General features: G+C 41.6%; 1 protein-coding gene across 1 annotated transcript; it reads left to right on the forward strand.

Annotated features, from left to right (window-relative positions):
- Positions 1-409: 409 nt before the first annotated feature.
- On the forward strand, positions 410-11,348 carry lrrc4bb (leucine rich repeat containing 4Bb). The gene is made up of 3 exons (XM_049563963.1): positions 410-938; positions 4,873-5,492; positions 5,608-11,348. The coding sequence occupies exons 2-3, from the start codon at positions 5,250-5,252 to the stop codon at positions 7,600-7,602; spliced, it is 2,238 nt and encodes a 745-aa protein (XP_049419920.1). The 5' UTR covers positions 410-938; positions 4,873-5,249; the 3' UTR covers positions 7,603-11,348.
- Positions 11,349-12,825: the final 1,477 nt, after the last annotated feature.

Genomic DNA, 12,825 nt, shown 5'->3' on the forward strand with positions numbered 1-12,825 from the left:
GGCCATTACTAAAAAATGCATGTGCTAGCACTGCACATTCATTATGAAAATGGACATTAGTAGGCCTGTGAAACTGTTTAAGACTCAATGGAGCGGAAATGTTTCTTACTGCAGATGTTTTGGCCGGTTGCTTCAGCTGTAAACAGGTGTCTGTTACGCCATTGAAAAAATGTCCAAAAAATATAATGCATGAAATTTCACATAGGGAGAGACATGCTGACTCAATTTATCCTGCTGATCATTCAGTGCTGCTGAGTCATATTAATGAATATGTCACTAGGCTATATGCATTACATGCATATGTTGGAGAGTAGACTAAAACAATCCAGACTTTAATGAGCCCTCAATATTCAGACAGGATAAATGTTGACATCATCTAAAGAATGAAGGTACATCCATAAGTCGTTGGTCCTTCATCTGTTCTTCTAATGCTGCCTTAGTGGGATTCAGACGGAAACATACGGAATGTGCGTAAAGAGCCGCTTATGCTGGACGCAAAATGCTCTGCCCACCGGGCGCCGTCGCGTTTGCTGCCTGCGTTCCTCTCCAAGGATGATAAGGCGCATGGATGCACTCGTCCCAGACCTCGTTCCCTAAATGTGATAATACTAACATCATTTTCCTCCAACGACCCTTAATCTGATCTCTTGTTTTTTCCCCCCCTCCGTCTCCCCGTGTGTGTGAATGTGTGTGTGTGTCTGTGTGTGGATTGTGTTCATCTTTTAACCTGCCATCACTGACTGTAGCCCCCCGCGTTGCGTTGGCGCTGCGGAATAGCCTACAAGAACAAGAGCCAGCTTACAGCCGTGGAAACAAGCGAATCAATTTAGGGGAAGAGGAAAAAAGGAGAGACAGCGAGGTTGGAAAACTGGCGATCGGGAGAAAGGGACGAGGAGAGAAAACCATCGACCTCACGCCGCAGCCGCCGAAATATTACGGTACGTGTATGTTGGGTTGTACAGGTAGAAGGGACTGAAATGGCCGGCGTAATTATTGCATATGTTACCTAATCTGCACCGATGCTGGAATCAGTCACGAGACGACAAAGATTGGATGATGAAACGCGCAAAGGTCGCACAGATTCATTATAACTCGAGTAAATAATTAATACCAGCAAAAGATCCAGTCGATGTCAGTGGAATAAAGCTGTGGTGGTGCTTGCAAATGTATTGAAATAACATGGATTCTTATGTAAGCCTGTGCGTTTCACATGTTCACACATATAATTTTGGAGGGGAGAAAAGGGAGAAAAGGAAAATAGTGAGCCTATGGATTGTTTTTTTTTGGGTGCAGTCATGTTGTCATTACCCTGAAGAGAGAATGGATGCAAGCCATTTTGTAATGCAGCATGTGCAGAATTAGGCCTATTCAGAATTTCAATTGCGTTCCGAGAAGGTGCGCCGTAGTGAGCGCAGCTGCATAGATGAATAAGGCCATTCTGTTGAATTGTAGGAGATATTATGCTAGAGGCTATATGATGAGGAGAGATCGCAGATTAGAGGTTGCGACTGCAGGAGAAAAATGGTGAGGTTGTGCCTTTTTTTTTTAAATCCACGAGTTGATATCAGAAAATTTGGGGAATATATAAATCATCAGCTGAAAGTTTAAAATATTTGGCATGAACCTGCATTTTTATTCCTCCCTTTAAAGGCGCTGGTTGTTACCATACTGGTGAAATGCGTCCCATCCTACCCCTGATTCCCACGTCCTGAATCAATCTAGTGTTGTCATAGTTACAGCAGATGATGTTGGCCCTGCTGCACCTGTGTCGCTTTGTGTTCATTCGAGACCATCTGTAAATACATGAGGTCTAATTGGGCCTTGTGTAGGCACACAGGAAGCATCCCACAAACCCCAGAGCCTCTGTGTTTATTGAAAACAACACCACGATTTTTGCCTCTTCATAAACCTTAATGACTCTGTTGTGGAGAGCATGGGCATTGATACAATCAGGCGCTTACAATGATGTGATTGGTTTGTAGCAATTGGTCAGCAGCTTGCAGCTAATTTGTCTTTTCACGACTGAGCGCTTTCTCAGGCCTGATCGAATAATCAATATCTACATGGTTGCAATCTGCTCTTGACATGGAAAAACGGCTAAGATCAGGAAAGAGAAATACCTTTGAGTGAAATTGGATGGAGGAAACGACAACAACAACAATGCAGTCTGGATGTCTCAACCATGTCATAAAGCTAAAGGAAACACATTTTGCACAAGGATGAGGATGAAGGCCTCTGGCGAAGAGGAATTGGCCCCTCAGATGAGTCAAGGTGTAATGATCTAAAAATAAAGACCGTCATCGGTGTGTGCTGTTGTTCTTGTGGAGAACTCGAAGATGGGGAGGTCAAGGCAACAGGCGTCCTGCTGGCAGATTCAAGGTCTTTCCCTCCATCCAATTTTACTCTGTGTGGTGTTTTACATAGATTGTTTTTACTGTCTCCCCCATAGTGACTTTTGCCACCAAATGCAGAGACAAAACATCAATTTATTCAATAGACTTTTTGTTCTTATTCAATATTATATTAAGGAAAAATCAAACAACTTATTACTGACAGCTTCCCAAGGCTTGTGTCTAATGGGAAATGCATCTTTTCTGTATTGATGCAATGAAAGAAAGACCATTGCAATATTTTTAGACCTATATGAGAACATATTTTTGCTGAATACAACTGCCCAAACTCTATATTTGTGCATTTCAAGAGTGGTAGAAGTGGCAGGAGAAATTAAGAAATGGCACTCTTCAATCACATTCACCTGCTGTTATCTACAAAACAGCCCCATTGGAATTAAAAAAAGAAAAAGCACCACTTTACCAGTGTATATAATGCTCCAGTGTATGAAAAACAAATTGTGTTATGAGAGCTCTGGTGTGATCAATTCTTTGACCAGCTAATGATGTTGTGTTTTGATGCTAACATGAATCATTTTTCCGTTGAGCTAAAAACATTGTAGCTATCAAACCGTCACTCTGGATCACACACAAATCTGACGTCTGGGGGAGACATTTTATTTTTTCAACTCACAGTCAGATTATTGGAATGCATAATTACCTGCTGGATGGGGATGAGAAGGAGAGTCTTCAAGGAGGGACAGCGGTGTAAAGAACACCATAATGAGGAGTGCAGCAAAAGGGGCTAGGTTCATGAATCTACATTTTGTGATTGGAGATGGTGTTGTTTCTCTGTGGCAGTTACAGTTAGGGTGGCTGTAGATATGGATGTGTGAATATCTGTGTGTGCCGGAGAGAGAGAGAAAGTCTGTGGGATGTGCAGAGCATCTAAAATGTCTATTTTTAGCACACACTCCCTTATGAGCTTTCTTAATAGCTGCTTTAAGAGTTCTCAGAGCTGTGTTTTTAATAAAGACTGATGTTGACCTAATCCTCAGACCTTGTAGATATTAAGATTCATGACAAATCTGCTCCCTCTGTTGTGACATTGAAGGCCAAGGTTGAACTATGTGCTTTCTCAGGTCTCCCTGCACTTATGCAAATATATGTTTTCATACGTATTCAGTTTCGATTCCTCTCGACAGAGGCGTCAAGACTGTTGATTTTACATGCGGTGTAACACCGGATGCTGTGATGGGAATCATCTTTAAGTCAAATATAAGTTGATTTTGTCACCACAAAGGTGCTGTTGATCAGTTTTGAACAGCAAATGTTCATCAGGCTCAGCTAAACACAGTAATGTGGAATAGGGCACTGGACAGTAAAAACACAAGATGGTGAGTGAGCAGGTTGCCACAGCAACCGTGTTTCTAGGAGCGCATGCATCGTCGCTGCATAGGAGAGGAGATGCTAAGGACTGCCATGGAGCCTTTTTTTTAAAAAAAAGAAAATAACCTGTTTATTAGAGAGTACAAACGTTAGGAGAATGTATCCAAGATGTCAGATATCAATAATGGTAACACAGTGGTGATATAAGTGACACGTAACAGAGCTCGTCTCATTTGTTTTCAACAGACAGCACAGGCTTGTGACTGCGAGAGTCACAGTGTCGAACATAACGTGCTTGAGAAAACAATGAACACTTTCTTTCTGGTCTAATCATTTAAAGGGAAACTGCCCAACCTTTTCTAAATTTAGTGAGTCTGCTGATGCTTGCAGCCATTTCTGTGCGACACCAACCACATACACACAGTTACACATTTAAAAGCCCTAAAAGTATTTTTGTACCATCTTTTATTTTTCCTTGATCACAATCTAGTTGTTATTTTCATGTTTGGTTCATCAACTTTAGTGGCTGGGGATCTTGTTTGACTGTGCGTTGCTTATTGTGCACAGCATTTGCACTGCAGTAACATTTTAGAAGTCGAAAATCATTCCTTCATATCTTAATTGCTAAATTACTGCTGCTGCCTTGTGATGGATTGCGTGAATGCCTGCATTAACCTTAGGTCCGCATGAATCCCGGCAGCAGTTGTAATTGCATTCAACAACTTGGCATACTTTTAAATGTGAGATTCTACTTCTGTCAGTATGCATCTGACTTAGAAGCGTACCAGTATCGTAAAGTATACGACGAGACTAATGGCTCTGCTGCAGCACTTGTGACCCAGCTTGAGGTTTTAGGGTTTTGTGGCCATTTCAGCCCATGACCCAGATGTTAAGTTCAACCTATGAAGAAAATGGCAGCTGACTCACCAGTTAGGCTACAGGCCACAATTTGAGAGCCACCTCCTAAGAAAGAGAAAAAAAGCCTGACCCAGCTTGTCATACACTCTGGCGACAGGGCATTGTAATATTTTAAGATTTAAATTCAGTTCTGGGAATACATGCATGTATGTGCTAGGCTAATATCTTAAAGCTACTGCACTGTGCACTTACTTGACCTCCTTCCTCTCTCTCCTTTTCTCTCTTCCCCCTACAGTGAGAAGCAACAGCCTCAACAGAGACAACACATTCAAGAGCGAACCCTCCCCCAAATTTCACTTCTGTTCTAATAATTGTCATGGGAACAAAAAAATACAGAGTTCCCTAAAATGACTTGTTGAAAAGAACAAGGTGTTTGATAGTCAAAGAAGCATGAGCAAAGTAAAATAAGAATATATTAATAATAAATAGAGTATTTAATATAACATTACACTTTTTCCCCTCACCATTTTTAAAGCGACTGCTTGAAGGAGGAAAAAAAAACCCCAGAATAAGAGCATAAAATATGAACATCAAGAGAAGCACTTAATTCCCCCTGTTTGGAGGTGACTTATCAACATCATAGCAATAGGGGTGGGTCATGACTCAGTTGCCATGCGTGTTGTCATGGTGACCAGCCCCTGTACCCCTTCCCCCCTCCTCTGGTTGGTCCAGCTTTTGTTGTGGTTTCACAACCATGGACCTCAGCTGACAGAGGCAGCACCCCCTTGCCCCACTCCCTGTACCTGCTCCAATCAGGCGAGCCGTGTCATCTGTACAAGGAAGAGTTTAGATCAAGTCCCAGACAGTATTTCAGAGAACACAAGATACCTCAATCTACAAGAGAACACAATTCAGGTAAATGTGGCTTCACCTACAAACTGACCATGAATTCAGAGTGAATTAATAAATGTTGACAGCAGTAATTCTGATGTTGCTACAACATGCTTCCGTGTTTTTGTTTCCACACCAGGTGATCAAGTCTGACACATTTAAGCACCTGCGGCATTTGGAAATCCTCCAGCTCTCCAAGAACCACATCCGGCAAATCGAGGTGGGAGCTTTCAATGGCCTTCCCAACCTCAACACTCTGGAGCTTTTTGACAACCGCCTAACAGTGGTGCCGTCGCAAGCCTTTGAGTACCTCAGCAAGCTAAGGGAACTATGGCTACGAAACAACCCCATCGAGACACTGCCGGCGTTTGCCTTTCACCGTGTTCCCTCTTTACGCCGTCTCGATCTGGGGGAACTCAGGAAGCTGGATTTCATCTCAGAGGCTGCCTTCGAAGGTCTGGTCAACTTGCGCTTCTTGAATCTTGGCATGTGTGGCTTGAAGGACATCCCTAACCTCACCCCACTAGTTCGACTAGAGGAGTTGGAGCTGTCGGGGAACCAGCTGGGAATAGTCAGGCCCGGATCCTTTCAAGGCCTTGTATCACTTCGCAAGCTGTGGTTGATGCACTCCAGGGTGTCGGTCATTGAACGCAATGCTTTTGATGACCTCAAAAACTTGGAGGAGCTCAACCTTTCCCACAATTCCCTGCATTCTCTGCCCCATGACCTCTTCACCCCTTTGCATCAGTTGGAGAGGGTACATCTCAACCACAACCCTTGGGTGTGCAACTGTGATGTGCTGTGGCTCAGCTGGTGGCTGAAGGAAACAGTTCCCAGCAACACCACATGTTGTGCTCGATGCCATGCGCCCCCAGGTCTAAAAGGCAAATACATAGGGGAGTTAGACCAGAGCCACTTTACCTGCTATGCCCCAGTGATCGTTGAGCCGCCCACTGACCTCAATGTCACTGAGGGCATGGCCGCTGAGCTGAAATGTCGTACTGGAACCTCGATGACCTCTGTAAATTGGTTCACTCCGAATGGTACTCTGATGACCCACGGATCATACCGAGTTAGGATCTCAGTGCTTCATGACGGAACACTGAACTTCACAAACGTGACCGTGCAGGACACCGGGCAGTACACCTGCATGGTAACCAACTCCGCTGGAAACACCACTGCGACCGCCGTGCTCAATGTGTCTGCTTCAGACCCCAGCAACAGCTACAGCTATTTCACCACTGTCACTGTGGAAACAGTGGAGACAGTGAGAGGAGACGAAGAGAACTCAGCAAGACAGTATATTAATGAGACCTTCATAGATTTCCCTAATCCTACTGTTCAGAGAGGGGTGTTAGAAGGCCGACCTGGCATCACTATATCGCCTTCTCTCTCCTCTCTTTCCTCACTGTCCCCACGAGCCAACAGAGCTAATGAAAATGCAGTGACTGTGTCCATAATGGATGTAACTAACATTCCAGGTCTGGATGATGTAATGAAAACAACTAAGATCATCATCGGTTGCTTCGTGGCCATTACCTTTATGGCAGCTGTAATGTTGGTGGTCTTCTATAAACTCCGGAAGCAACACCAGCTGCACAAGCACCACGGCCCTGCCAGAGCCATCGAGATTGTCAATGTGGAAGATGAGATTGGAGCCGGGGCCGGGAGTGGCATCTCAGGTGGTTCAACAATCAACTCTGGCAGCGGAGAAGGAACCCTAAAGATACATCATCCAGAGATAGTCAACCTTCCCAACATTGGCCGTACAGATACTCTCAACCATTACTACAAGACCCATCATTTCAACAACAACGTGATGGGTCTTAGTTTTGGCTCCGAGGGGATGGGACCAGGAGGGATGCTCAATAGCAAGAACCAGCAAGGCCAGGATATCCCCATCTCCTGTACCTCAGTCCCAATCTCTACATCTAATTTGCTCTCCTCATCAGGCAATGGCACCAACATCAACCCCTGTTCTATGTCCCCACCGCTGCCGATGTCTCTCCCCATGCCTACCATGGGCTTACATGGATCGATCAAGGGTTTCATGGGCCAAAACCAGAATCCCCAAATGGAGCCTCTTCTCTTCAAGGGGAGCTCGAAGGAAAACGTCCAAGAAACTCAGATCTAAAAACAAAAGGCGAGAGTATAGAGAGAGAGTGAGCAAGAGTCGGAGACAGAGAGGGGATTGATGTTGGGTTTATGCGTGGAATGATTAGACACTAGAGTGCATTGACATTACACCAGGAGAGAGGATAGACTGACACGGCAATACACAAACACATAGACTTATCCGTGACAGTGTACTGAGCCAAGGATTACCACAATGGGCCACTTGTATTTGTAGTAACGATCATGGCCATGGAGATCAAGGAATGGACATTGCTACAATGTAAATCTGTGCCAAAGCAAATGTTTTTTGCAGTTTCTACAAGCTGTGTTCTCATAGGGAAAAACTAGCCTTTCAGAGTAATCAGTCCCCAAATCGTTGTTGGCCGGCAGAGATGAAAGACATGCACAGCACTTACCACACTGAAGATCGGAGATATTACAGAACAAAAATCCAAGAGACATTTTTCTTCCACACAAAACACAAGCCACACTCTCTCTCAAGTGACTCAATAGACTCCCTCAAGGTGACAATTATGTAGGCATAAATAGATGGACAAAAAGGTACAGTGCAGTACAGACTACTGTGAAAAATCCACAAATTATATAAATATATTTTCATTTAAATATGTATCATTGCAGACTCCGATGCAGAGATATTTTGGGGTGGATGTATAAGCTGGTATAGTTTGTTTCTTTGTGAATAATCAGGGGCGGCGATGGTGGAGGTTGGTTATGATACATGTTTTAAGTTTGGCTACTTCTCAGAAACATAAGGGCTCAATTGCAACACTCATTGTGAATCTTTGAATTGGCTTTGTGACATGAAGTCCATTTAGGTTGTAGAACAGTAAATGCAGATCTCTGTTTGACAAACTTTTTTCTGTTGCTTCAGTAATAATCATGACAAACTTTTGTGTTCTGAGAGTGTATTATGTATTTTGTAAAAGCCAGCTACTTGGTATTTGAATCGACAATTCTGATACTTAAATGCCAGCATCAAATAATGGTTTAAAAACGATGTTCCACAAACAAGGAAAGGTGATCCAATGCAAAGACCTGTATGGGTGAAATAAAGTGTTGACAATGTGTTATTTGAATCAGATCAGTAGCCAGATATTTGCTTTTAGACAGGAATTTGATATGACCTCCTTGCTCATGGTTACCATAATCATGCCATAAAATGCTGTCACAAGGATGATTAGACATCTATCTGCAGCAGCATTCAAGAAGGGATTAAACATCCATCTTAGGATGATTGGAATGAATGGAAATGTACAGTATATTAATAATAATAATGTCTGGTTGTATGACAATTGTAAGATCCACATTTTTACAGTGTAACTTTCATATGTTAAATGCCATTTACGCTTCTTGCGTTTCAACTATGTATTTCTTTATTTTTGTTAGTTTGATATAATGTGTACAGTTGTCTAGCCATGTATCATTACGTGTGAAATAAATCAATCATATATTGGGTTGTGGCGGGTCAATATGGCAACCACACAAGTAAAGAGTGAGACATTATGCAGGCCTCGGTGCTAAACCTGGATTGAATGTATGGTTTGTGGTTTAGCCATTAGTCATCCTGGTAATGATAGGTGCCATCTGCTCTATTAACATGTTCAGACAGGCTTTTAAGGCGCTCTCCTATAGATGTACACCACTGGTTTTGCAAAATGAGTGTTTTTAACAGAACTAGACGATGACTTATCCTTAATGAAGGCGCTTTTGTCTGAAATTAGCCCTCAGTAGGCTTCTCCCATGGCGATCCTTTAATGTTAGTTTGAAAACGGGAAGAAGAATTGAAAGAACTATATTTAATAAATTATTCTTTTTTCGCTTTCATCAAGCAGGAGCCTAAAATGTTTGTTGCAATTGAGCACAAACTGGACCAGTTATTCCAGATAAATGTACCTGAGATAGTATTATCAACAAAATCATATCAACAAGGTTTTCAACTGTAATGCAGCTCTGTATGTGATTTTGCTGTTCTTTTTTTCTGTTGCACCCCTCCCTCAGATCTATATAAGAGCTGTTTTATGTGAGTGATGATGGTTTTTCTTATCGGCAACGAGCCCACACTTATTGGAAGAAAAGGAACACTGAGGAATAGTAATAATAGTGATGATAATGTGAGTGATGGTATCATACAAAACCCAACCAGATTGCACTGTCACAGAGGTTAATCCATGAAAGGAACATCTTCCGCATCAATGCACACCACGTTCATTCTGTTTAACGGCAAACATCTGAGCCATCTTTAAAAAAAAAACATGTCTGGTTATACCTGCAATACCACTTGTAAACCGATTGATCAAATAACTCAGGTTGTCTAAATTGCAGCCATGTTTTTTTCCTCAACTTCCTGGCAGTGAATCTCATTCAAAAGCATAGTAAATGTAAATGTGTTGCGACCCCATAGAAGGATCTAGTGGGCAGGGTTCAACCGTAGCCCCACAGAGACACAAATAGAATATAAATGAAGGCTAAAGACACAACATATGGGCCGCTCCCTTGATGTGCTACATTTGGTGGCTCTGCCGTCGGATTTCAAAGAGCATACTAGATACCTCCTTGTGTGCTTGTGTGTGAGGGGCGCATTCCTGCATGTTAACTGTGGAACAAAATCTTCTTACCTGAGCGCTACTGTGTTTTATTAGGATGGTGACTCACCCAATCAGTGGAGAAATGTTCCTTTCATACCTCTGGACATGCTGGCAACATGCACAATTATCATCATTATTATTAACATTTGGAGGAAATGCAGAAGGGCTTTGTTACATCTTAGTATAGTGGCTGCCATTGTACATATTGATGCGATTTAAAAGGAGGCTCATTCTGCAGCAGTAATGTTAATAACAAACGTATGACCCCCTTTTAATGAAGATCACAAGCTTGAGACTGGAATTTGAATATGTGCATATTGGGCAACTGTACCTCGCTGTATTATATATATGGTGGTGAATTGATGCAGCTTGGCTACAGATGGAGTACTGGCATATGTGTGTCCTCTGCACCATCCGTTGCTTACAATGGATGCTTCAGCCCAGATGACATTTCTTGGTTTGTCGGAAGCAAAGCTCCTTAATGAAAAGGATTATCATATCTGAGACACCAAATTGCAAGACAAGAAAATGGACTGACCTTTTGGTCCTTTAAAGGTAAGCTGTGTTGTTTGATAAAACAATGTAAAAAAAAAAAGAAAAAAATGACCTGGGTCCATTTTAAAAGCTTTTTAAAAAAGAGAGGGAGAGAACAGTGTTAAGCTCTAGAGAAATTTAGATTTCTTTAATACAAAATAATGATAAAAAAAAAAGTCATTTTGTGTTTTTTTTCTTTCTTTCTTCTTTTCCAGTTGTTGGTTGTATCTCAGTATGTGATATTATCAATTTGGGTCTTTATGTATTGTCATTAAATGTAATTTTTTTCACGCATTCATCCAGGTACACAGTGTGGCAGAAGAGTGTATTTCTTCAATTATGGCAAAAATCAACATGTGCTGTACTTGCACTTCAATGACTGTCATGCAATGACTGAGAGGTATATTATTTCACTGTTTGCTACTTCTGTGACTTTGGTTTTGACGCCCGCTGTAAGGAGTTATTCTGCTATTAGAGACATATGCCACTTTTCATTCTTTGTTGTGATTTCATCCTGCAGAGCACCACAACTAACTAAATGAGAAATGAGTTAACAAGTTTAACATGACAATGTTTCAAATAAGTTATTGCGTGAAATTTTATAAAACAAAATGGAAAAAAAAGTCCTAACAACTACTGTGTTGACACTGTATTTTGTTGCAATTATTTCTGTCTTTTCACACCAATTTACTGAATCAGCAAACAGGAAACACACTTTCAAAATACGGTTATACTTGGAAGCAGTTGGCCTCTTGTACCCCTATGTGCACAGTGTGTAAAAGCTGGTACATGCAAAAGTCATGGCAATATGTAGCTATAGGGAATTTTGGAAATTTCTCGAACTGCAGATATCCGTAATTATGGAACAAGAACAAACACAAACTTCAAAGATTGTATTATAAGGTGGTAATTTTCTAGGAATAAAAACATCTGATCTCGCTGATGGAAATCCTATTAACAAATCAGTTGGCTAATTGATTAAGAGGGGCGGCTGTAGAGGTACAGTCATTCAACGCAACACTATTACATCCTGTAATCATTGCAGCATGGCAACCGCCATAAATCAAGTGGTCCATCATGTTACATTAGCGTAATTGTACATAAACTCTCTCTGCCATTTTTTTTATTATTAGCATGCGTTGTGAATTTGCAAATCTGACAAATAGGTAAAGGGAAAACAAACAAGATTAGATCCATTTAGTGAATAATTAGACATTTCTTATACGCAAGGCAAGGGTGAAAGGAACTGAGTGGATTTAGGTTATGTTGCTGACATCTCCACGTGAAGTGCACTAACTCATTTTTATGTGCAGGGCTTAATTAACACATCATTATCACTGGTTCTTATCTTGAAAGGGTCGACAAATTTGAGCTCCACTTCACTGTGTTGTATTCTGTTCTTCAGTTCGTCTGCATGTTCCAGTCCAGATTTGATTTTATTTTAACTTATTTTAGACTCGTAGGTAAACTGTATAGATTATCACAGATGTCCGCTGTGCAGTGCAAGTCCAACCCATGTTACGAAACAGCAACCTCGAGGGATTCATGTAACAACAAATGCATCAGCCATGAACCATGGCAGTGAATTGGAGTGATATGTTTAGATAAATTGTTTGGGCCTTACAGCAGCGAGATTGTATTTGAAATGTCTTAGGGGGCACTATGTAAAGTCATTTTCTTGAATGTAATTGTTCTTGGCTTGTACTCTGGTCCCCAGAGAGCTCAGTCCCCCATGAGACTTCTTGGAAATAATATTAAAGGCCTGTATGTTGAAGTAGCAACAGAAACGACAGCTACAGTGTACTATGGTTACATCATAGTATTTTCTAACGACTGTAACCCAAAGCAAAGATAAAAAAACCAAATGTTCTGTGACACCTTGAGGTGACTAATTTTCAAGGAGATTATTAATATCTGTGCTCTGCAGCTTTTTGCCGTTTCTCAGCTTGTGGTAATAGTGAGCAAACATACAATGAATGCTATATGAAGTGGGGGTGAAGTGAGCACAGAGTGTGCATGCTGCAGAAAAGAATACATTAATATGCGCTGAAGATGAAAGAGAAATGCTCAAATGCAAATACATTCAGAGCGTTCTGTGATCT

Source organism: Epinephelus fuscoguttatus, linkage group LG20, assembly GCF_011397635.1.
Source record: "Epinephelus fuscoguttatus linkage group LG20, E.fuscoguttatus.final_Chr_v1".
Classification (NCBI taxonomy): Eukaryota; Metazoa; Chordata; class Actinopteri; order Perciformes; family Serranidae; genus Epinephelus; species Epinephelus fuscoguttatus.

What these genes read in the sequence shown, in the direction of transcription:
- lrrc4bb (XM_049563963.1), top strand. Translation starts at nt 5,250, where the DNA reads ATGCGTGTTGTCATGGTGACCAGCCCCTGTACCCCTTCCCCCCTCCTC. An exon ending in TACAAGAGAACACAATTCAG is followed by an intron (nt 5,493 to 5,607) that starts GTAAATGTGGCT and finishes TTTCCACACCAG; the next exon opens with GTGATCAAGTCTGACACATT.